Source organism: Scatophagus argus, chromosome 12 (assembly GCF_020382885.2).
Source record: "Scatophagus argus isolate fScaArg1 chromosome 12, fScaArg1.pri, whole genome shotgun sequence".
Classification (NCBI taxonomy): domain Eukaryota; kingdom Metazoa; phylum Chordata; class Actinopteri; family Scatophagidae; genus Scatophagus; species Scatophagus argus.
This window is the reverse complement of record NC_058504.1, coordinates 16,865,945-16,889,762: the sequence shown is the minus strand read 5'-3', so window position 1 is coordinate 16,889,762 and position 23,818 is coordinate 16,865,945. Positions and strand designations below refer to the sequence as shown.

General features: G+C 41.7%; 3 protein-coding genes across 6 annotated transcripts; 2 read left to right on the top strand and 1 right to left on the bottom strand.

Moving 5' to 3' along the window:
• Positions 1–368: 368 nt before the first annotated feature.
• On the bottom strand, positions 369–2,692 carry lsm11 (LSM11, U7 small nuclear RNA associated). Its single transcript, XM_046405644.1, has 4 exons — positions 2,093–2,692; positions 1,513–1,652; positions 1,293–1,376; positions 369–948 (listed from the first exon to the last, which is right to left on the bottom strand). The coding sequence occupies exons 1-4, from the start codon at positions 2,550–2,552 to the stop codon at positions 634–636; spliced, it is 999 nt and encodes a 332-aa protein (XP_046261600.1). The 5' UTR covers positions 2,553–2,692; the 3' UTR covers positions 369–633.
• On the top strand, positions 2,238–6,149 carry thg1l (tRNA-histidine guanylyltransferase 1-like). 4 transcript variants are annotated; one of them, XM_046405647.1, is made up of 7 exons: positions 2,238–2,368; positions 3,585–3,698; positions 3,795–3,971; positions 4,078–4,247; positions 4,369–4,457; positions 4,610–4,717; positions 5,358–6,149. In XM_046405647.1, the coding sequence occupies exons 2-7, from the start codon at positions 3,595–3,597 to the stop codon at positions 5,517–5,519; spliced, it is 810 nt and encodes a 269-aa protein (XP_046261603.1). In that variant the 5' UTR covers positions 2,238–2,368; positions 3,585–3,594; the 3' UTR covers positions 5,520–6,149. The 4 variants fall into 4 exon arrangements, with proteins under 4 accessions (XP_046261603.1, XP_046261601.1, XP_046261602.1 ...); XM_046405645.1 differs by lacking the exon at positions 2,238–2,368 and adding an exon at positions 2,989–3,137 and having other exon boundaries at positions 3,495–3,698; XM_046405646.1 differs by lacking the exon at positions 2,238–2,368 and adding an exon at positions 2,999–3,137.
• A 1,391-nt stretch (positions 6,150–7,540) lies between these two features.
• Positions 7,541–23,347, top strand: adam19b (ADAM metallopeptidase domain 19b). Its single transcript, XM_046406767.1, has 23 exons — positions 7,541–7,834; positions 8,155–8,267; positions 8,414–8,484; positions 14,343–14,421; positions 14,661–14,737; positions 16,100–16,295; positions 16,409–16,474; positions 17,034–17,105; positions 17,212–17,378; positions 17,607–17,691; positions 18,003–18,142; positions 18,262–18,439; positions 18,518–18,607; positions 18,804–18,999; positions 19,671–19,779; positions 19,892–20,108; positions 20,257–20,334; positions 20,798–20,906; positions 21,003–21,132; positions 21,250–21,352; positions 21,452–21,772; positions 21,863–21,960; positions 22,038–23,347. Exons 1-23 carry the CDS (start codon positions 7,714–7,716, stop codon positions 22,042–22,044), a joined length of 2,823 nt encoding a protein of 940 aa, XP_046262723.1. The 5' UTR covers positions 7,541–7,713; the 3' UTR covers positions 22,045–23,347.
• Positions 23,348–23,818: the final 471 nt, after the last annotated feature.

The following is a 23,818-nucleotide window of genomic DNA, read 5'->3' as shown; positions in this document are numbered from 1 at the left end:
TCTTTACAACTTCCACGAGATGCAGTAAATTGTGCTTTTATGGGTAATGTGCCCATTAAAGAGTAAAAGCAATCTGAGACGTCAAGACAAATGACAGCTTTTGAGTGCCATCTGCAATCTCTAGCTTCACAAACTCAATTATTCATAATGCATTTATGAAGTCCGCTGAGACTGCGCTGTCATCCCTGTTCAAGCTAACGTGGAAAAGCAACATAAAGGGACAAGCTCTTTGAGATGACAATGGCCTCGAAGACGGCACTAATGCGCATATGCTGCCACCTGCTGGCCACCTACCACAACACAAACGCAGTGTCAAAATAAATTACCTTTTAGTGGATGTCAGACAAAAGAAAAAAAAGACAAGAAAGTACTATAATCAGACCTGAGAAGCTTTTATTCCTCAAAATCAAGATAGTTTCTCTGATGGGCAGAGAAAAGCCTCTATATCAATATGATATAACAATACACCTTGTTTGATTCTTCTGAATCCCAAGCAAGTCACGTCTCTGTGGCGGTACATCACAGTATTTCACACCCATCTCGACAGATTTTCAGCATGAAATAACACTGTAGCTCTCCTTTCTTTCATCCAGGATAAATGTTAAACAGAAACAAAAAAAACAACAAAAAAAATCAGAGTGGCTGTGGATTAACCAGGATGACGTTCTCACCCCGGATGAAAAGCTGGTTTATGTGTCGTGTATGGACCTTGCCATACATCTGAGAGTCTTTCTTGTGACGGACTCCTGGATCCTGGGTCTTCAGCGAGACACTGTCATCATCCCGTCTGGTTTTAACAGAGTCTGACAGGTCGGCCTCTGTCCTGCTGCGCCCTCTCTCACTAGTACCGTGTGCAGGTCGGTTCTTGTTGCCCGTTTCTTGGGCCTCGCGCTTCTTTGTCGGCTCGTCGCCTGCTGAGCTCTCCTGGAGCTTTAGCTTCTCGAAAAGCTGCAGAGATTTCTGTCACATTAATATCTGCGGATTGAACTTAGAGCTTGAAGTTCTATTTTTTGTGAAATCAAACCCCAGTTTTGCAATTGCCATTTAAGAAATTTACATTCTATACTTGCCTCTCTGCATAATAAGCATTGTTAATGGTGGGGTCTGGCAATACAAGATGCAAATTACTTGAGTGATTTACAGAATTGACGCATGCACACAATCCAGCATGACTGTTTGTAATTTCCTCTAGTTGATAACAATCTCACAATTTATTTATTTTAATCAGAGCTCGAGTTAGTTACAAAGTGAATCACATCTCACTTTGATATACAATGGAAACTGGTGCCTACCCGTGAAATGGTGAGGGCTTTCTCATGGTAGAACGCCTCCCCCAGCAGAGGCTCTCTGTACGTCTCATCTACGTCTACCATTGCCTGACAAAGAGAAATTAAAACAAACGGTGAAAAGGCCAACGCAAAGACATCAAATTCTTGGTTACGGTAAGTTGTGTACTATTTCAAAATCAGCATATGGCAGCTCTCATGAGGAAACACGAGTGGCAGAGCTCACCATGTTCCAGAACTTGTCAAAGGCCACGACAAAGCCAGAGCACACTCCTCTCAGTCCCTTGAACGTCCTGATGTGAACCTTAACCCTGATCCTCTCCTGAACGCATCGGTACAGCTCCCCCAATGGACTGCCTTTACACACTGAGGACACACGAAAAACACAGGACAAATTACACAAGGAATTAAGCCGAAGCACAGAAAGATTTGATTTCTGCCAAAAACAAAAAGAGGCTAAACATGCAAAAGCCAACAGTAGATTTGACATCATTAAAAAGTTAATTTCTAATCCTTTATTTTAGTAGCAGTACAATACGACCCTGCAAATACGTAACTTTAGAGGTATGAATGACACCGCGTATCATTCTGAAAAACAAAAATATATGTGGATGAGTTACTACTTTGGATTTTAGAGGCCGTTTGCGACTTTTGCAGAGAATGTGAAACCAAACTAATGTCAAATATTCAATATGATCATACCAGTCCACTCAATGACACTGAATAATGAACACTCAGCAAAACTCAGTTAATGTAGTATGTACTACTGCAGTTGTAGTGGTGGTGGTGCTGACTGCTGAACCTACAAGGCATCCTTGTCAGGACATTCTTCTGGGGCTTCTGCTTCCTTCTCAGCGGTGTGCCGCTGCTCTCCCCCTCCTTTGACTCCGACACCGAGTTATTCACCATGAGCTTCTTCAACCTTTCAATGCGCTCCGGGTCCGCCACCCCTTTCATCGCCTTCTGCCGCCTTTTCTCCACATTCTCCGGTTTGGCTCTGCCCCGGCCGCCCTTCAGAAAACTCTCGTACTCCGACACATTGTTAAAGCATCTGACATTTGGAAAAGGAAGCCGTACATTTGGTGAGTACAAGGCCAGAAGAGGGTCAAACGCATCGGAACAGACATCCATTTTATATGCGTCATCGTCGCCGACTTCACCGTCTGTTTTCGGTTTGGGATCCGCTACGGTTAGCGTACTTGGACAACCTGCTGCAGTTGTTTCCTTACTATCTGATTTAACACTTTTTCTTTCCCTCTCCTCCATGTTTGAAACAACCGCAGACAAACACAAGGCGAAGCGAGGAATCCTGGGAAAGTCGTTGTCGTCAGTTGATGCTGAGCTTTCACTTTAAATCCATTTCGAGGACATGTCATAGAGTATGTCAGTTATGAGATGCATTTTAATTCCGGAAACATTATTTTTCGTGGTCTTCAAACGTAATTATTTAACAGTAACATTCCACGCTTGTATACATTATCAAAAACTTATCTCACAGCAACTGGACTACAAGTTCCATAAAACATCGGGCTGTTGCCTCCTTTTCATACACGATCTTTGGTTGCACCCTCTGCCTTTACCACAAGATGGCAATAAAACACAGATAATGTTTCATAATTTTCGTTATCCCATGTGATGTCCCATTTATTCCCACAGGAATAAATAGATGGCTTGGTTGTGAATTTTTAGTTATGGTGAACGGGCACCTGAGAACAGCGAGTCATTCTTTTAAGTTACCTTAATTTTTTACAAGCCGATAATTTTAGGCTTGTGCTCCGGAACATCTGCTCTTACTGTGTGCGGTACCACTACGACACAATTAAATGACGGACTGTACACAAATTAACGCATGTGAGTTGACAATTCAATTGATAATACGTCTTTCTTACCTAACTAATCTCACTTAATGTATTGGTGTTTGTATAACTGACGAAATAGCTAGATAATAGCGCACGACGTAAACCGGCTTCTTTAAGACAACTTACGTAGAAGAAAATGCTATACATGACCGTCCGAGTCTAATAGTATGGCGAACGAGCATGTAACATTGTTTATGCCATAATGAGTCTCATCGGGAGTTTGATCTGTTTTTAAGTTGGATTTAACGACAAGTTAAAGTAGTTATGCTGCTGTTTTGCCTGAGAATATGACACATCTTTTCGTCCTACCCAAGTGTTGCGTATTGTGATCGTTGAATTTTCTTTTCAGGAAGTCTCTAATGTTGATCGGAAAGACCTCCAGTTTTGGTAGCCTTTTCGGGACTCATGTTTTCAAACCCTTGGCTTGTCTGTTCACTAGTTCCAGCAACATGGCCAAGAGCAAGTTTGAGTATGTCCGCAACTTCGAAACAGATGACAGTTGTCTCCGAAACTGCTACATTGTTGTGAGACTGGATGGGCGCAACTTCCACAAGTGGGTTTCGTTTTCCAGCTGAACATTTGAGCGATGTTGCAAGTCAATAGATTAAGGCATCATTAGAAACCTTACTGTTGTTTCATTTTGTTGCAGGTTTGCAGAGCAGCACAAATTTGCAAAGCCCAATGATGACAGGGCTTTGAGCCTGATGGTCCGGAGTGCGCGCTCCGTCATGGGTGAACTGGAGGACATTGTCATCGCTTATGGTCAAAGTGATGAGTTCAGCTTTGTTTTTAAGAGGACATCCACTCTGTTTAAGAGGAGAGCCAGGTACATGGGTTTAGCCATGCTGTAGACCAGTACCTCTCTGACACATGCTTTTCACCTGTTGTTACATTTTGTCTGACCTTATTTCTCCATCTTTCTCTTCTGACAGTAAGCTAATGACACATGTGACCTCCCAGTTCTCCTCCTCATATGTGTTTTACTGGAAGGAGTTCTTTGGGGACCAGCCTCTCTTGTATCCCCCAGGCTTTGATGGACGCGTGGTCCTGTATCCTAGCAACCGCAACCTCAGAGACTATCTCAGCTGGAGGCAAGCAGATTGTAAGCACATGCTTGTTCCAGCTGTTCTCCAAGTCACACATTTAACTTTAAGATGAATTTAACATTTAAACTGATTGGTGTGAGAGATGACAGACTGTACATGTGTTTTTGTGTCTTTAAGGTCACATTAATAATTTATACAACACAGTATTTTGGACATTAGTACAAAAGGGAGGACTCACCACAGCGCAGGCAGAGGATCGTCTAAGGGTAGGAGGAAAACGCAGTCTTAGGTTAACTAATATGCATTTGGGTTTACACATAAAGATCCATCTGCTCATGTTATTATCTGGAATAACAAAATAAGAACTAGATTTAGAGGTTTTATAGCTGTACATGTCTAACTGTCATGCTCTCTCCAGGGTACACTGGCTGCAGACAAAAATGAGATCCTATTCTCTGAGTTTGGTATCAACTACAACAACGAATCTGCCGTCCATAAGAAGGGAACCATTCTCATCTGGGAAAAGGTGAGCTGCTTACTGGTGATGTTTTGCAAAGCTAAAATTTTCAGGTCAACAGCAGGTAAACTTTTTAAGGTTCTTCTTTCTTGTGCTGTATATATTAATCAAGATGACAAAATGGTCTTTTCTGGTGAATTCCATAGGACTTAATTGCAGTAGTGCTGCATGTACATAACCTCTACATGCCATTGGATTGTGGGTCAGTTATTCACAAGATAAATAATATTTATTAACAAGCCAAAGACAGCAACATGTGTCAGAACCGGCTACTTTTTAAAGAGCATTTTCCTTTTAAGGAATAGTTTGACATTTTTGGAAACATGCTAATCTGCTTTGTTTGGGAGTTTTTGTTCACAGAGAGTAAGTTGGGAAGATTGAATCACTCTTATATGTGTCAGTCGAACCTGAAGTGACAGCCTGCAGACAGTTATCTTGACCTGTGTTTGTTTCGTCCATACAAAAACTGAGGTGTAAAAACAGGATGCTTACAGGAGATTATGTGCAGGACTACGTTTTGGCTGAGTGCTTGCTGTAGTCTGGAGGTTGATGGGAAATTTGTCAGGGAGTGGAGTTTCCCAAAATGTTAAACTATCCCTTTAAGTTACCTTTAATAGCACTAATCATATTCCTCTTTCTTTATGTTCAGCAAGATGAAACTGTCACTAAATGCATTAAACTACCAAATGAAGAGGAGCAGAATGTGTCTGTGACCCGCAGCAGGAGGAAGGTGCAGGACTACCACTGTGACGTTATAGGAGAGAAGTTCTGGCAGGAGCACCCAGACGTCCTGGAAGACGACAACTCCTAGTTCCCAGTGGTTCTGTAGAAGCCTTAAAAAAAATACTGGACTGAGTCATGTCAAAACGGTTGAAGTGGACCTATTCAAGCAGTGGACGGAAGACAGGACAGGTTGATATTGACTATAGATGAATGACTGTGTGTCAAAAAACATGCTACCCTTGAATCTTAGCTCCCTTGAAAGAGTGTTTTCTGAGAATGAGGCCTTGGACGACCAGAACATTTTTTTATTTTCATGTATAAAACTTCTGTCATAACTTCCCCTGAAAGGCACTTTTCTGCTCAAACTGCGAGATGACTTGTGGCATGTTCAAAAGGAAGCAGGCAATTTCATAATCTTGTAGCAGTGTGTGTTGAGGACATGCACAGCAGTTTGGTAATTTATACTGTCACCCAGACTCAGATATCTGCCCATTCCACTCTACCCTGTTCTAAGGTGGCTTCTCCAAAAATAAACCCTCATTTGATATCTTGAATGGTATTTATAATACTACCATAACCTGATCTTTCTGCATGTTTAACACAGTTTCACTTGGCCCGCTACTTTTTGTTCCTTTTTATGTGTGTATAGCATTGCTTTGAATCGCAAGTGTCCTTTCTTTCCCATTAAAGTTCCTAACGATTCAGGAATTCTGCAGGATTCCGCAAAATGTTCGATATCACTTAACGGTCTGTAGTAATAAAGACCACAGGAATAAGCAGAGTAAAGCAGAAACCAATACCCTGGCAGTAGTGAGTGGCCTTGTTTTGCAGCCAGGATACCATTTAAGAGATATGAATGGATTCAGCGGCCGGCACTGTCATCAGTGCTAAGAATACCTCACACACCCTGAGTACACTCTATCCTCCTGACATATTGTCGGTGGCATATTTATCATAACACTTACAAGTGACCGGCTCAGTATGAATGGCTGCTGGAGTGTGAAGCGTTAGAAGCCTACTGTATTTTGTTACTGTAGTAGGCTCAGTTACTGCTGGCTATTGGTGTATTTTTGGTTTGGTGACCTTGCTGAAAGCCTGTTGCTTCTGTACTGTACTGTACTTCATGTAACCAGGATTCAACTCCACTGTTTGCATTTGGGATCAAATCCCTTCAAAGAAACCTTTTTGTTTTAAACAAAAAAAAAAAAAAGAAAATGTGCTGAAGCGCTCTGGTGAATTAATGCACAGTTATATTCAGTTAAAGAGGAAGTATGAAACGAATTAAGATTACAAAAATGTCTTAATGACGCAAACTGTGTGCATGGATCAGTTTACTTGGACCATTTCCAAAGTGCCCACATGGATTGGCTCGACTTATGGTCTATTGTATAAGAGCCTGTTGAGGCAAGTGGTGTAGTTATTTAAAGAGAGCATGTGTTTACACGCAGGACCTAAACTTAAGCCTGTTGGGCTACTGGTTGGAATAAACACAGGAAATAATCTACACAACCTCAGTATCATTACATATAATAGCTCTTTGAAAATATTTCTTGCCCACAGTGCTGATCGTTTACATAGTGACTGAGATATAAGCTGCATTCACATCACATTGTTCAGTCTGTGTTTGAAAGCAACCCAGCTGGGACATTAAGTTGGTAAGAACCACACAAAGTGTTGAAAAACTGAAGCTATTTTGTTGCAAAGCCGCAATCGTTGGCAGTCACAGCGAAATGAAATCGAGTGTACGTTAATACAATTGATTAAGCTACATTAAAAGCAAATGCACTGATTGAATTCACGTGTTATGTGCATGTAAAATGTAGGATCCGTAGGCTTGCTTAATGACTTGGTGTTCACTATGTTGGCCTACTTAATTGCTGGAGTGTCTCTTTAAAAGAAAAAATGTCCTTATAAGACATTGAACCGTTAAGAAAGTATTTTTAAATCAATTTGAATATGGTGTCTTGTCACTCACTCGTAGTCTGCATCCTTTCATCATAGCCTTCCTTATCGTACCCCATCTCAACAGTGTGTGTGTGTGTGTGTGAGAGAGAGAGAGAGAGAGAGTGTGTGTGTGTGATTAAGGGGAGGGGTTGAGAATGAAAGAGAGATGTGCCCCCACCACCACCACCAACCCCACTGCAAGCATCTCATTCAGCGACGGCCTGTCGTGATTTTACACTGGCTGAATTTGCTCCATCTGATGTGAAAGTCGGAGACTTTGTCCACTGCACATTTATGTTTGAGCTTAGCAGACTGATTTGGAGCCGTTCGTCGTTAGAATGCGTCCGGGAGCGCGTCCTCCTCCTCCTCTCGACGCCGTGCGGTCTTCTCTGTGTCTGTGTCTCTTAGTTTTTCTCCCTCGCGTTGAGGCTGCTGTGCCTGGAGGCGCTGTGTACAACGGTGAGTCCGACTGTTTCTCGGAGCGATGACTGGAATTGAACGCGTCTTGGAACTACATCGTTTTTTCGTTGCATTATTAATGCATTTTTAGTCTTAAAATGTGTCTGTTGGCCATGTACAATATCTGTATTTAGTCAATTTTTTAAATACGTTCAAAGCGAGTCATCCAGCCCACAAAGAAAAGAAACTGTACAGATATTTCTATAGGTTACTTAAGTGCACATGCTGCAGAACACCTCCAGTATAATATAGTCATCCCCCCTGTACTTTTTAACTTTTTAACCCTGCTTTTGTTTGTGTTTTTTTCCGGTTTTCATCAGGTGAAAATAAGCATGCTTCCCTGAGGAGCATCCTTGGGCACGTACAGAGTTATGAGATTACTTACCCGACGTGGCTGCATCCTCACAGACACAGGAGGTCTGCAAACCAAGAGGTGATCTGTCTGCCTCGCCATCTGTGCATATGACTCACAACATGATTCAAAAAACACACAGACACACATTTGGATTGATGTAAATCAGCTGTTGTTTAGTGAACTCCTGATGGCTGGTGAACAATATGAGTTTTTTGTCCTTCCAGCATCCTGCAGAGGCACTGGTTCAGATCTCAGCTGAGGGCCAGGAGCTCAAACTACACCTGGAGAAAAACAAGTGAGTGGTGAATAAAGTGTGCTACAGTGCAGTTTTTTTCTACACAGGATGAGAGAAGTTTAATGTGTGGAAATGTTTTGAAATAGCAAAGCTTCACAGGAACTGCTAAGGAAAGAAATAAAATCAAAAACAATTGAAAACGTTGCCCATTACAAATTAGGCATCTTCAATGTTCTGTGTATCCCTGCCTGTCCAAAGACACCCCAGCTAGCCCTGTTTACTTGACCAGATGCTAGGTCTCATGGTGCAGTCACAGGTCAGTGCCCCTGTGGGTGCAGAGAGGGGGATTAAGGGAGGAAAGCGGGGTGATGGTTTTGGACGACAGAGGGTTGACATCCGATCTGTGTGCCTTGAGCAGAGAGGAAGTGAGGCTGTGCCTCTGCAGCTAACATCCTGTAGTCTGACAGGAACAATGAGATGGTGATAGGAAGGGAGCAGAGTATCTGGCTCGTCTAATGGATAGTGTGATGGCTGGGTGGGATGCTGGGGAGGACTGGAGCTGGAAAGATGTCAGTGGTGACAACAGGGTTGAGGTTTGTCACTTTTGGATTTTAGCCAGCTCACAAGTAGAACCGGAGTCTTTCTTTTTTTTTTAATCAAATGCAGGCTCTCTCTGCCGTTCTTTCATTTACAGACATGGACAGTCATTAACAAACCATGACTCCACTGTGTCTGACTGGCTTTGCCCTCAGGGACCCCCCCCCCAAACACACACACACATACACACACACTCTCCCTCCTCAGCAGGTGGTCATACTATTAAAGTTCCTCCTGACAAAGGAATTTTCATCAATCACCCACAGTGTTTGTCTGCATATGTGTGGTGAAGAAGACGATAACACTTTTTGCAGTTTTTTGGGTTCCTCATCATCAAAGTACAATATATTTTGAAACCATTTTTAGGCAACTTTTCTGCTGTTTCCTGCAACAGGAAAGCTGTGAACATTTCTTCATTTCATCATTTCCGTTATAGTATGGGTGAGGTGATGTGAAAATGGGAGTGGTCCTGATATGACTTAAATAAATGAAAACTTTTGTGAATTGTCATTTTAATGACAAAGCGTACAACATCAATTCAATTTAAAGGAAAAACAGACATAGTTAATATTAATGAAACACACCCCATTTCCTTTGTATTGATCATTTAATGTAGTGTGTCTGAGAGCTTTATTCATCTGGGGAGAAAAGAAGTCATTTAAATCCTCTTCCATTCATCCATTCAAATTTTTGATAAAGTTTGGCAGGGCCTTGCAATCCCTTACAAAAATAGCTTCCACAGCATTCAAAGAAAGAGCTTGCAGGCTGTCGTACGGTCATTATTTAGTCATGAGGTTTACCACTTCTCCCTGCCAGCCAATGTTTCCCCTCCCTGTCCCATGCAGAATTACTGTGTTTTGATTTTTCCTGTGTTGGCCTAATATGTACACGAATCTGACTATGTGAGACTATAGAGATGCCAGAAGAAGGCTACAGTTTGTGTCAGTGAAGATCAGTGTCTGCCTTTGGAGAGAAGCCAGAGAAAATGCTACCAGTGTCCATCTCTGTATCCTGGCTACTCCCTGTTGTCCTCAGTGCCCCAGCAACAACTCTGACAGTCAGCAGATAAGGGAGAACCCAAACTAGCCGTGAGATGTTCTCAATCTTGTCTTTCTGTTTATCCTCCTGTAGCATTTTACGTCTCATTTTTTTTTCCTGCTCTCTCCCTTTTAATTCCAGTCCACCTCATCTGCTCCTTACTTTAATGTATCAATTCAAGAAAGCCTGAGGAAAGACAGAACTGTGATTTTTTTGTGCTCATCAGTACTCAGTACAGTGGCTGGAGTACAGATGCAATCCATTTATGTCCTCCTGAGTCATGCTTGTCAATGTATATGTGTATGCGCATAGGTCTTTTTTTTTTCCCGGTTTGTAAGTGCAATTGGTAGTGGTGTCTGTGTGCGTCTGCCTGAGCTTTTATCTTGATGAAGGGCAGTGCTGCTGATTTGGTTAAGAGCCAGATGGGGGCTAGTGTGCTGACTCAGAGTGCAGGAAAGGGGATGCAAAAACAGAGAGGGAGGAAATAGTGTAAGAAATTGAATGATGGACCAGAGGAGAAGGGTTAAGGTGAGAAAAGTCATGGAAAGAGGAAAGCACAGACAGCTAGGGTCAGTTTGGGTGTGAGTTATGTGCGTCTGGTTCAGATATGAATAGTGTGGATATTCTTTCCTTCCTCCTCTGCATGACTTTCTCTGTTCTACTGTTTAATGCCCTTCCAGAACACCCTTAAGAGCATGAACCTGAATTAAGCACTCCCTTGGGAAATGTTCACATCATTGTTACTCCTCTCCTTCTCCTCACCTCATATGTCTTCTGCTGTCCACCCAAAAAAAATAAAAAAGCAAGCACCCCAATTCTTTCTCATTTCTTTCTCTCCTTCACCTCATCTGAAAATCTCCAGGGCGCCAGTACAAATATACATCTCCCACGCGCTCTCTGTGGTCAGGGTTTCTAGGACTGTGGCCACACACAGACAAACTTGTACACACACACACAGCAGCAGCACCAAAAGAACACAAACATAAAAGCACAGACCTGATGGATCACAGGTCTGGATGGGAGAGAGCAGGGATGTGTTCGCTTGCCCTTGTTTCTGTGTTTAGTCTCACTGTGGTGTGGTACTGTCTGCTTCCATGTCTAATCTAGGCCTTTGTGTTGGCCTGTGTGTTGGGGAAACACTCACAGGGCTTCATGCAACTAAACATTGGCCTCCCTGTGCAATAAAAACCTCTTCGTCATCCTTTGATGAGTGGCACTTTGACTTTGGATCAGCCTTCTCTCTCCCTCCAACCATGTGCGATGATGTCATTCGACAATATGAGAGAATGCGACCCACTGACCCCAATGCATTACCCCACGTCCCCTTCTCCTCCCTTCTCCTTCACTATCTCCCAAGTACATTAGCTTTACTCCTCCCACCTCCCCTCTCCCCCCATGAAGCTGAAGCAAGCTTTTGTCTCAGCCTCCCTACCAGCCAGCCATGATTCAGCCAATGTTGCACTCCTCAATCACAGCATCTGTCCGAGCACTGGACAACATCCAAACTCTGTGCGGTGCTCACGCCATCGCATAGAGGGCTTTTGCAGTCATGATTTGAAAGGCCTGGGATATTGAAAAGTGTTGGTGACTGCTGCAATCGTAGCGGGCTTGCTTTGTTAGCATAATGAATGGAAACGGGGGGCAAGCAGCTCTCTCTGTCCAGAGGTTACAAACTCTTCTCCAGGTACCTCTGAAACTCACTATCATTTTTTTTGTTTAATCTGCACAAAAACAATATTTTTTTGGTTTTATGGTGGGCTGTGAATCTCTGGAGTCCCAGCCGGCTGCCTGGCAACTTCACGGTGACAGCCAGTTCTAGGAAGTCACGACGCCTGGTCAAGAAATGCTCTGATATAACCATAAATTGCTTTAGTCTTTTCTGCTGGTGGTTTTGCCTTGCAGATGCAATAACTTAAACACATAAAAGCAGTTTGGAGATTAACCACCAACATCTCCTGCATATTACTGATGAGACAAATGGAAACTAAACACACCTCCAAGTTATTTTGGGTGGTTATTGTGGTTGCCTTGTCAGTTGACAGAGGCACTTTTGCGCCTTTCATCCAGTTCTTAATGGTCTATGCTGACTCTATGATAAAGTCAATCAGATAATTTGTCTTCACTGTCTAAACAGATAAGGTATTAACTGTATTTAGCTTTCAATAGAACAGTTTGAATGTGACAAATACATTGCTAGGTATGGACTTTCCATCAACATTTTTAGTGAAAACTAAAACAATAGTTTTTCTGTTTTCACTAGTGGTGAACTTTTTGTTAACTGAATGATTACTCTAGTCAAAAGGTGGCGAGTGGTATAGCAATCAGTCCGTAATGGACTGACCACTGACTGGCATGTGAGAATGAGGGGGAAGTCTAGGATAGAGTGTGTCTCCTGGAAGAAGTGACTCCTGTTTAATAACTGTGAAACAACTACCATTAATTTTATGGATTAGAGTTACAAAGAGGGTGACACAGATGAGAACATGATGGCAATATTAAGGAAACCTAAATTAGGCTAGATATAAATGAGGTTAGTAGTTCAAATTGGAATATAGTGGGGGTTACCGCATTTAGGATGACATCAGCCCCTCTCACCCAAATGCCAGAGTGATAGTCTGTTAAAGGAAGAAGCAGTCTTTACTTGCTTTGTGGCTGATTGCATCAACAGGCTGTCATTGTTTGAAGGCGCTTGTCGCCTTGAGGGCATCTGAGGAGAGAGAAAAGGAAAAATCCCCTTCATTTGTCTTCATCATCCATTAAAGGAATAGTCTGACATTTTGAGCAATGCGCTTATTAGCTTTCCTGCAGAGAGTTAGAAGATTAATACTCTCATCTCTGTGTGATTTAGCTTAGACTGAAAACAGCAGAAAGAAGTAGCCTGATTCTGTCCAGCAGCTACTGTACTACTTTCAGAGTGCAAAAAAATGTATGTAAAAAAAAAAAAGTCCTTATCACAGCTGCAACTTATTGTATTTACATTTCAATTTTTTGTGCAGATCAAAACTAAAAAAGATTTTATGTGTTAATTGATAAGCGTTAGATGAGTTTAAAATTATTTTTAACCTTAAGTTAGAACCAAGGTAGCTGTTTCCAGTCTTAAAACTAAACTAAGACATGAGAGTGGTATCAGTCTTCTCATTGAGTCATCAGCATGATGAAAAATAAGTGTTTTTCCCACAATATTTAGATGTTTTCTTTTAACTTCACCCAACTGTTATACGCTTTCATTCAGCAAAGATGAAAATGAAATAACTACGCTGTTGTATGTTAGCTATCGTAGCTAGCATGACCATTACCCAGAAGTAAAGCCACAAGCTGGCTAAGTAGGAAAATAAATGAGAGATATGTGATAAATAATAAAATCATAGCAGCGCATCTTAGGTCTCTCTCATGTTTCTTCAGTCTTCAGTTAAATCCGGTCTTTAAATCACCATAAGTAGTTACATGCCAGCTTGTCTATGGCCTGATTTCATTGCAGATGCAGCCTGTTTGAAAAGTTCGACTTTGGGAGATTTAGGGACAGTAAAATAAAACCAGCTGTTAGCTGAATTTATGAATGAAAACAGGAAGAATGGATTGAGACAGAGTTGGTGGGAGAAAGACTGGAAAATAAGCATTTGTATGAGATGTAAATAGTGGGTCAGTAGGTTGACAGAAGTTTGACAGAAACACACTCACACAAACAGATGGAGAGTAAGAGGAATGTAATGTTTAATCTCAAAGAAAGTAATGTTTCCCTCCACATGTGCGTGTTTTCCTGGTGTATTAGCCTGTCCTGTGCAGTCTGTATTGTGTACTAATGGAGAAATTCCAAGTTATAGAGAAAAAAATAGGAGGACACTGTTAAATAATAGTCCTGTCAAGCAAAAGTGGTTTGGACATACTAACAAACTCAAACTCTCAGCATGTGGAAGACCATCTACTTCAACTAAAGTAAGAAGGGCCATTTGGGAAAGGTACATTTCGATTTTATTAAAGTTACAACATTTCTCTACATTCTTGTTTGTCTTTCCTCTTATCTCTGAGAAGGTCTTTGTCAAAATCTTTGAAGCAGTCTGGTTTTCTAATGTGTCTCTGTCAGAATGAATGTTTTATGAGCTGTGAGCTGCTGGAGAGAATTATTTTTATCTCCACTGTTTGCTGTACTGCAGCTTTTACTTTCCCACCAAACCAATTTTCCACCATCATTTCAAAATAGTGTTGCTGTTTCAGGAGGCTCAATGTCTGACACTACATATATTGTCTTGCAAATGGTCTCTTTTGTTTGTCCCGTCTTTCACCAGAATGCTGTTGGCCCCTGGATATCAGGAAATATGGTATACTCCTGATGGAGCCCGAAAGTCGTCCTCTCCTGCCAGCAATGTAGGTCTATGGGACAGTTTGATGTTCTCAAACTGCAATGGGGAGTTGTAAATGATTGTGGAAGAGAAATAAATATCAATGTTTTTGGATAACAGGCAGGAAATCACAATATGGGTAAAAATTTTGTTCTTACATAACATAGGTTCTTTGGTTGAATGACATTCTGTCTTATTGCTACACCACCCTGCTTCCCCACATCACAAGCTATGTGTTAATATTCAATTCTTTCTGTCTTCCAGACACATTGTTTCTACCATGGGGAGGTTCTTGGTATGGAGGGTTCAAGTGTTGCTGTGAGCACATGCTCAGGACTCAGGTATGTAAAACTCCACTAGAGACCAATGATAAATAATAGAAAACATAATGAATACATTAATTTCTCTATTATTGATAGTTGGTCCCAACAGTGAGAGACATTTCTTAGAGTCAGAGGAAGTCTAAGAGGAAGGAAGTCTAAGTCTAAATAAAATGCCGTTTGTGAAGACAGATCCTACAGTTAAGAGCAGAGAAGAAGCCTTTTCTGTAGCTTCTTTAACAAAAGAGTAAAGAGCTGCAAGATAAAAGTTTTCTAAACATAAATATTCAAAAGTAGGGAGTTAATGCTATGCATTACATCTCATAGGGAACATCTTTGTCAGTTCTATTAAAGATGTGTTTGCACCACTTGCTCACTGAATTAAAGCTATTCAATCCATTAAGGCTTATTTTACAGTCCTGGTTTATTTGTTTTCTGGCTGACATGCAAAACTTTTGGGCCAACAGAGCAGAGTTAATGGATGCATAGCAGTTTCCTCAGTCAGAGTCATTGACAGAATGCTCATCTACGTAGTGTAATAAATAATTTACTTTTGTTCAACATCTCCTTTTTTGGTCAACTTTGACAACAACATTCTTACTTATATGTATGTATAAAGCTGAATAGAAACCTGGTTACACTTACATCACATATAGAAATCATCTTTCTTCGGGAGAAATCTCTCTTATGATCAGTGGCAGTTGAAACAAGGCAATACATTGTGTGTAATGTCTTGTGCAGTCCAGTAGGTTAGTAGGTCATTGACTCTAGAGTTGGTTCATGGAGTCCAGCTCAGTGTGGAGATCCTGTGTTTTCTCCTGGTGTGGATCCAGGATAGCTGATCTTTCCTGCTAGAGACACTCAGCAGGAAGAGACCGGCAACAGAGGAGGAACAGCAAGCACCGATAGAAATCATAGCCATATGTGTGTTTTTGTGAGTTCAGTGCTTTGCGTCTGGAGGAAGGGAGAATGAATATGTCTTCTCACTGATTCTCTGGAAAAATGCAGACACAGCATAGAGGGACTCTGACATGTGGGCGTCTGACCTCTCCAGATGTTTTCTACAGCTGCTTGATCTGCCGCTGTGTGCGTGCTCGTGTGTTTATGTATAGATGTCTTCTTTCATGAGCGGATTTGTGAAGGAGCCAGAGGATTGTATATCACTCTGTCTGTCCCAGCTGATCTTCATTTATAAACAGTGATAAATCACCTGAGACATGTTCCTCTGCTCCACCCATCCGTAAAACTGCAACAGCCAAATAAAAAAAAATAATCAGATCTGATGTGCTACTATATGGTTGTAGTTCAGATCTGATCCACACTGATTTCTTCTAGCTGGGATAGGATGGAACCATCAGGAGTTGTTTTTCCTTGCTTTCCCAGGGGACTAATTTCTCTGAACACAAGCGTCAGCTACCTGATTGAGCCTCTTCCTGATTCCACGGATGCGCAGCATGCTGTGTTCAGAGCCCAGAGTCTCCAGGTACCTGGAGGTCACTGCCTGCATCACCATGGCAACAAGGATGAGGAGAGGCTCAACGAATTCATCAAAGAAATGATGTCACCACGGAGCGGGAGGGTGAGTTTGGACAGGGCGGACATAATCGTCAGCCTGAAATCCTTCGCAGATTTTACACAAAGCAGTAGGGTTGTCACATATTCTTCATTAAAGTATTCTGTCTCCATTTCTAGGAAAAAAGGGACCTGAGCCAGAATATGAAGTATGTAGAGTTGCTGATAGTGGCAGACAAGGCTGAGGTGAGGACACAGATGTGGTTGGGGTCAAATATGGCCACATTTTAAGCAGACCATTAAATGTGGGAGCACAGGATGTGAATGTGTGTATGAAATCAGTCAGGTAGGCAGAATTAGGTATCATGAGCTCAAGGGAATGCAGCATCATTTGTAATAGCCTGTTGTGAAGTAGTCCAAATATACGCAGGTAATATTCATAGGCAGCTCATTGATCATAGTTCTAAATGCGAGCATGTTTGAATGGGATAGCTCTATGACTGACTGGCCACTATCCGTGTTATACTCTGCAGCGGTTAAGCAGGCGCTGCTATTGGACTGACAGATGGACGTTAAGAACTATATGTTTAAGCAATATGAATAGTGTATTTTTACATTACACAGCACTGTAGTAAACTGAAACATCAAAAGCAAGCACCCATCATTCTGTTTAAAGCTAGTTGCATCAAGTGTAAGATCTGATTCACATCCTGTCTGAACTGTGAAGTCCTCTTTTGAAGTTTAGGAAAGTGTATAAAGAAGTGTGTCTGATTCTGCAGACGAATGTGTTTTATGTCATTTTCAGTTTGAGAAGCATGGGAGTAGTCTCGAGAAGACGAAATTTAAATTACAGGAAGCAGCCAACTTGGTTGACAAGGTAACATCTGACATCAAGCGTAAAACCACAAACACCACACTCAGGTTTATCATGCTTGTATTTAGTAGTGACAAGTGAAATTTTGTGTCCGTGTCCACTCCCGCAGTACTACAAGGCCCTGAAAATCCGTGTGGCGTTAATTGGTTTGGAGGTGTGGACCAGCAGGGACCTGATCAGCGTTTCAGACAACCCTCACAGCACTCTGGCAGCTTTCCTGTCCTGGAGACGCAAACAGCTCCACACGCTCCCCCACGACAACGCTCAGCTCATCACGTCAGTCCCTTTCCTCTCTCTCATCTTCCACTAGTCTTCCCATTTGTCATTCTCCACTCTATCCAGTGCTATTGTCTTTCTACCTCCTCTGAGCCTCCTATCCCATGGTGTAGATCTCTCCTTTGATTTTTATCCTCATTGTGCGAGACAGTTGCCATCACCAGTTGTATCCCAGTGGGCCATTGTTTTAAGCTGAAACTAATCACCAGTGGCATTTTGCGCCTTCAGGGGGAGGGGGTTCCAGGGCACCACCATTGGGCTGGCACCTCTCAAAGCCATGTGCTCCGACTACCAGTCCGGTGGAGTGAATACGGTGAGAGACAAGTAGCAGCAGCTAAAGGAACATGAATCCTCTACATGCATTTGAGTGGTAATGGAAACTCTATTGCAGGTTGAGAAAAAATAATTAGCAAGATTAGTTCTGTGTACAAAACGTCAAACTTTTTACAAGTAGAAATATGATCCAATATGGCCCTGGCTTTAAGTTAATTTTGATTATTATTGTAGAACATGAACATGCCTGAAAAATTTAATGAGAAATACATGATGTGACATAATATATTTTTAGCCAACTCCCTAAAGAGTTGACTTTCTGATCTTTAAGTTCTCTTTGACTCTGAATAGGACCACTCCGAGTCAGCTGTGGGTGTAGCTGCCACCATGGCACATGAGATGGGCCACAACTTCGGTATGAGCCACGACAGTACAGGCTGCTGCCAGGCGAGGGCTGAAGACGGGGGCTGTATTATGGCTGCTGCCACTGGGTATGATACACAAATGACCCCTGACTGAACAAATTACAGTTATTGAGCTAGCAGGGAAGAGGAAAAAAAAAGATTTGACAGATGACATTTCTTACACACTGCATTTGCGTTTCTCACAGGCATCCATTTCCACGTGTGTTTAATGATTGTAATCTGAAAGAGTTAAAGAGCTATCTGAACTCTGGAGGCGGGAAGTGTCTCTTCAACTTGCCAAACACCAGAGCCATGTATGGAGGTCAGCGTTGCGGCAATGGCTACCTGGAGGATGGAGAAGAATGTGACTGTGGAGATGAAGAGGTCTGTGTGTGTTGTTACTCCTGAATGTTACAGTATGTTTTCCCTTCATCTCATGACTCTGCTCCGCTTTTTTCTCAGGAGTGCACCAGTCCCTGCTGTAATGCCAACAACTGCACTCTGAAAGCTGGAGCTGAGTGTGCCCATGGCGTCTGCTGCCATAACTGCAAGGTGCTAACATCTAAACAAACAGAAACACAAAAATCCCCTATGAATGATGAATGTGTCTGGTAGGCTAGTTCTTCCCATTGGTTAAACAATGCAGCGATTGAATTGTAGCTCTACGGTCAGTTCTTTCTTCCTCTCTCTTGTCATGCTTCTCATCTTGATGAGCCGCTCTTCCTCCTCTTTATCTCTCCCTGTGTAGTTGAAGGGCCCAGGTGTGCTGTGTCGTGCTCCCTCTGGGCCATGTGACCTGCCAGAGTACTGTGACGGGAAGGCGGAGTCTTGTCCTGCTAATTTCTATTTAGTGGATGGTACATCGTGTGCAGGCGGACAGGCCTACTGTTACACGGGCATGTGTCTGACCCTGGAGCAGCAGTGTCAGTCGCTATGGGGGCGTGGTGGGTAAACTGCATACTGAAAATCTATAAACCTTTTGTTGCGCTTTGATCACATAGTAGTATATCTTATGCATGCATTAAAATGTTTAGTTAATGACCAACTGGAAAAATGCCTTGTGCCTCCTACAGGCAGCATGTTACACAAACAGATAAAGTTTATGGGAAAAGATGAAGATACATTTTTAATATGACACCAGATTGACATATATTTTGAATTAAGGTGTGTATGAGTCAATCTCCAAAAAGTGAATCCTGTTCTTCTTAAATGTCATGGCTTGATGATAAAATATTTAATGAGATAATCAGTTTACCATGATTGTACGTAAACAATATTTTGATTATCAAATAATGTCACTTTGTATCTTCAAAGCAGTTAAACATCCTTCTCATGCTGAAGCACAGAGTCTGGATAGAATTAGAGATGAGCCCTCAGTGGGTCACAGGATTAGAGAATTTATTGGACAGGGTCCATGTTCATGTTGTGACAGAGCCTCCCTGGACAGCCTTTGTGGTCCACAGGAGACACACAGAACAGTAAGGGGTACCATCAGATCTCCATCAGGTGGTCATATGACACACTGTGCATTTGTGTGTGTGTGTTATTGTGTGTGTATGTGCAGCCATATTGATATGTTTCTGTTTATGTTCTTTTTTCTCTGTACTGACCACAGATGGCCGCCGTGCCCCTGACCTGTGTTTCATTAAGGTAAATGAAGCTGGAGACATGTATGGGAACTGTGGCAGAGATGTGCTTGGGAAGTACAGGAGCTGTAAGGAAAGGTGAAGATCAAAACATTAGGATTCATCTACTCCCTCCTCAGTTCAAAAAGGGTATCTAGACTTTCCTCGGTCTCAAATAACAGATGATACTTAATGATTTTATTTCTGGCAGGGATGCTCAATGTGGGAAAATCCAGTGTTTAACTTCAGCCGCAAAGCCCATTGAGAACAATGCTGTTCGCATAGAAACCATTGTCAGTGTGGGCAGCAAGAAGATCCAGTGTATGGGAACACATGTGTACAAAGCTGGCCAGGTGGACCAAGAGGCACAGGGCGACACTCTGGACCCAGGCCTGGTCATGACAGGCACCAAGTGTGGAGCTGACTCGGTGAGACTCATACATACGTGATATATTAGATGGAATCATTGTGACAAAGAGCCTGCTTTAGATCTCTTTCTGAGACGTCAGTTTAGTTTTTACCTGCCTGAAAGCCATTCTCTGGCTCTATTCCTCACACTCCTCCTTCTCTTAACAGATTTGCTTTAATGGAGAATGCCGCAATGCATCTTTCCTCAGAGCTGATGAGTGCAATGCCAAGTGCCATGGACACGGGGTAGGTTTCTATGTGTATGAGAAAGGATGTTCAGATGATGGATTTGGCTGCTAGCCCACAAATATGGAATGCTGGCAAACTTGGCAGCAGTGCAAGAAGTATTTGGGTCTTTTACTTTATTAAAAGTAGCAATGCAGCAATGTAAAATTACTCCTAGTACAAGTTAAAGTCATACATAAAAAAATCTAATTTACGGATAAGTACTGAGATGTTGTCAGCAGAATGTATGTAAAGTAGCAGCAGTATGGGCCTTGTCTCTGTGAAATCTTTATCTGCAAAGTTATTATAGCTGTCAGAAATGCGTAGTGCAGTAAAAAGTACATTATTTTTCTGTCATATTTTTCTGTGTTTTCGAATGATTCTGAAATACTTCTGAGGTCATTCCCTCTGATGCCTGCATGCCAGTGTAATAACTGTGAACCTTTACGCTGTAATTTTACTGTGCAGTATCTTCTTTCACCAGCTGTGCAACAACAATCATAACTGCCACTGCGATGCTGGCTGGGCTCCTCCTCTGTGTGACCAGAAGGGCTCGGGGGGTAGTGTAGACAGTGGACCTGTCGTCAGCCACAGTGAGACAGCTGTGTTTTTCATGGATTGACAGTTTAAAAATATTCCTGTATGATTATGCAGTTTTCTGACTCTTTTGTCTATTATGTATGTAACAGGTAGTCTTCTTCCAGTCCTGCTGGTCCTCCCGCTGGTTCTCTTCCTGATTTTAGCTGCTGTTGGCCTGTGGTGCTGCTACAGACACAAACTCCACCCGCTGAAAACCTGTGCTACTCCACCAACGGCAACGTGCGTAATTGTGTGAAACAATAATGGTTACTGTCTATGTGCTTTCGTTTTATTCTCTATATTTTGTGGATGTATGAATGATGGTTCTGGACTTTTGTATTTGTGTTTAATCCTCAGCTGCTCAGTCCCAGTTGAGGGCAAGCCTCTATATGCCGATGTTCACGAGAATGGTCACGCCAACCCAACATTCTTGATAAAAAAACACGGCTCAGACCACCTGGTAAAGAAGCCCATGATGATCCAGACACTACTTGATTCTGTATTATTTTAAATATTAGAATGACCCACTGAAATTTGTTATGGATGTTTTCCTCCACAGGGTAAATCCTCTCCTCGTCCGAGTCCGTCACGGGCCAGACCTGCTATTGTGCGTCCAGCAGGGAAGCCTCCTCCCGTACCTGCACATGCCACACAGCAGAAAGAGCGAACGTCTCAGGCCCAGATCCAGCTTGTAGCTTCACCTCAGAGACCATACTCTCCTCAGGCTTACACTCCATCTCCCTTCAAATCTGAGCAGAGGCGAAACCAGGCTCCACCACCATCACCTTTACCCCACACAGAGCATTCAGCAGTACCCAAACCTCGACCAGACCCCCCAAACAGACCTCCACCACCTTGTCCTGTCAACAAAAAATTAATGGTAGGTATTTTTGTATTTATGTAAATAGGGTCATTATTTTTTTTATGAACTGAATGTTAAAATGTCTGTCTTGGAATTTTTTTTATGTAGGAACAACAAGAAATGAAAGGCCCGCGGGTTACAGCTAACGCCCTTCAAAGAGGAAAAACCTCTTTGGCTCCATCTGCTGGACAGAAAAAGCCAAACAGGTAATTTCATATTTTGCCTGTTTCAAATATGATTCTACAAAAATCCTTTGTTAACGTCTTACTTTTTGTCATTTTAGAACCTAAGAGCTCAGGGAGACGTTGTGTACCAAACACCTACATCCAGTAATGGACTGCCTCCATCTGTCCAACTGTGGAATATGATGAATTCTCATATCTCTACTCAGTGGATTGCAGATTACAGTGTATTTACACTGACGTGTATCGAGGGAAAGGGGTAGAATTACAGTCGTAGTACATATCAGAATTAATATACATTAAGTCTTAAGTCTTTAAGATTTAGGCTTAATCTTTTTTTGTAAATTTGTCTGCTTTAACAATTTGAAACAGCCAGAGCTGTGAATTTAAGAACTTTTTGTTATTGTTGTTGTTGTTGTTGTTGTTGTTGTTATTGCCCCAAAAGTTCAAGGAAATGTGAAATTGTTCAGTGTGTGCAGCAGTGCTGAAACACAGTTCCAGAAGTATTTATTCTCAGAGAAAAGCGAATGTTTACAGTGTAGCCTATGTATTAAACATGGTGTCTCTTAAAGAGCATCAACGCTAAAGGGATGTCTTATATTAAGAAAAGATGTTGAAGTGCTCACTCTTCTTATGTGTGCATAAGAATGGGATTTTAACGAGTGAAGGCCCTTCATGCATGCTGTAAGTATATGCTTATGATGAGATATACTGTACATGTCTGATATGTAGCAGGAACTAATAGGGATTTTTCACTTTTGCTTCAATGATTTTATATTGCTGTGGTGTTGCACTTTGAACAATCTTTTTTATTATCAAATATTCACCCTCTGAGGGCAGTAAAGGTGGTTCTTTAATTTAATTACATCCTTCCACAAAGAACCAACCAAAAGTCACCTTTCAAACCTACGGGAGTTGAATGTTTGATGGTACGGTGAACATTCGAACCCACACTATGTGTTACTTCTTGGTTCTATCACTGACACTCAGTGATGAACTTGTCTTTGTCCAGGGCAATATTCAAAGCCATTTCAAATTTGGAACAAAAATGAATCATATATAACAGGTAAGCATCTGAAAATTATACCATATACGTGTTGCTAAAACTCTTGAGCGGGACTTACCTCATGACCAAAATGCTATAATGCTACTCTTTTATCTGAGAAGACAATGTTATGTGACTTCAGGCTGTGTAACAGGAGTTACTTTGGCATTAATGAAAGGTGCTGTTAAAATCCCTGGTCCATTTAACTGCTTCAGGGATGTCCTGTTTTTGTCTGTGATATGAGTGTCAGCTGCCATGTTTTACCTTCTCATCAGACCTATGCAAACCCTGACACTGTGCAACGCCGTGTCTTCAACTGGAATGAAATGGAAAAATGAGAATAAAATGTTTTACATTTTAACTGGATGTGTTTCCATGTAATTTATGTGATCTTGTTCATACCATGTTTTAAACAGTCGCTCGCTACATTTTTCCATAGCTGTATATAGCTGTTAGCTGCAATTCCTGCACACAGTAAGAATGACTTCATCATTTGAGCCAATTTTGATCACAATTGGAAAAGAATGTTAAACTAATGATTCACAGACATGTTTTTAATTGAAAATTCTCTGCTCCGAGAAAGGAAACAAAATAATATCACTTCACCTTTGTTATATCTGTCACACAACTGTACATTATAATGGAATTTGTAATACGTTTTCATTTTCACACCAATAGGTCACAGCATGACTCTTGAAAGCCATTATGTTTAAATCCTAAAGATGTTTTTTTTTTTTTTCACACATATTGAGTCAAGTTTGAGGGAAGGCAAAGCATATATATAAGACCTTTAATTTTAGTGTACTTTAATTCATATTTTTGCCACTTGAGGGCAGC

Bases quoted from the DNA above. Each gene is read 5' to 3' on its own strand.
- lsm11 (XM_046405644.1), bottom strand. From the start codon at position 2,552: ATGGAGGAGAGGGAAAGAAAAAGTGTTAAATCAGATAGTAAGGAAACA. The intron at 1,653-2,092 runs GTAGGTTCAGCA...GTGTGTCCTCAG, and splicing joins TGTCCTGACAAGGATGCCTT to TGTGTAAAGGCAGTCCATTG. The intron at 949-1,292 runs GTAGGCACCAGT...AAATCTCTGCAG, and splicing joins AAGCCCTCACCATTTCACGG to CTTTTCGAGAAGCTAAAGCT.
- thg1l (XM_046405645.1), top strand. The intron at 3,699-3,794 runs GTGGGTTTCGTT...ATTTTGTTGCAG, and splicing joins GATGGGCGCAACTTCCACAA to GTTTGCAGAGCAGCACAAAT. The intron at 4,458-4,609 runs GTAGGAGGAAAA...TGCTCTCTCCAG, and splicing joins AGGCAGAGGATCGTCTAAGG to GGTACACTGGCTGCAGACAA.
- adam19b (XM_046406767.1), top strand. From the start codon at position 7,714: ATGCGTCCGGGAGCGCGTCCTCCTCCTCCTCTCGACGCCGTGCGGTCT. The intron at 7,835-8,154 runs GTGAGTCCGACT...GGTTTTCATCAG, and splicing joins TGGAGGCGCTGTGTACAACG to GTGAAAATAAGCATGCTTCC. The intron at 18,143-18,261 runs GTATGATACACA...CGTTTCTCACAG, and splicing joins ATTATGGCTGCTGCCACTGG to GCATCCATTTCCACGTGTGT.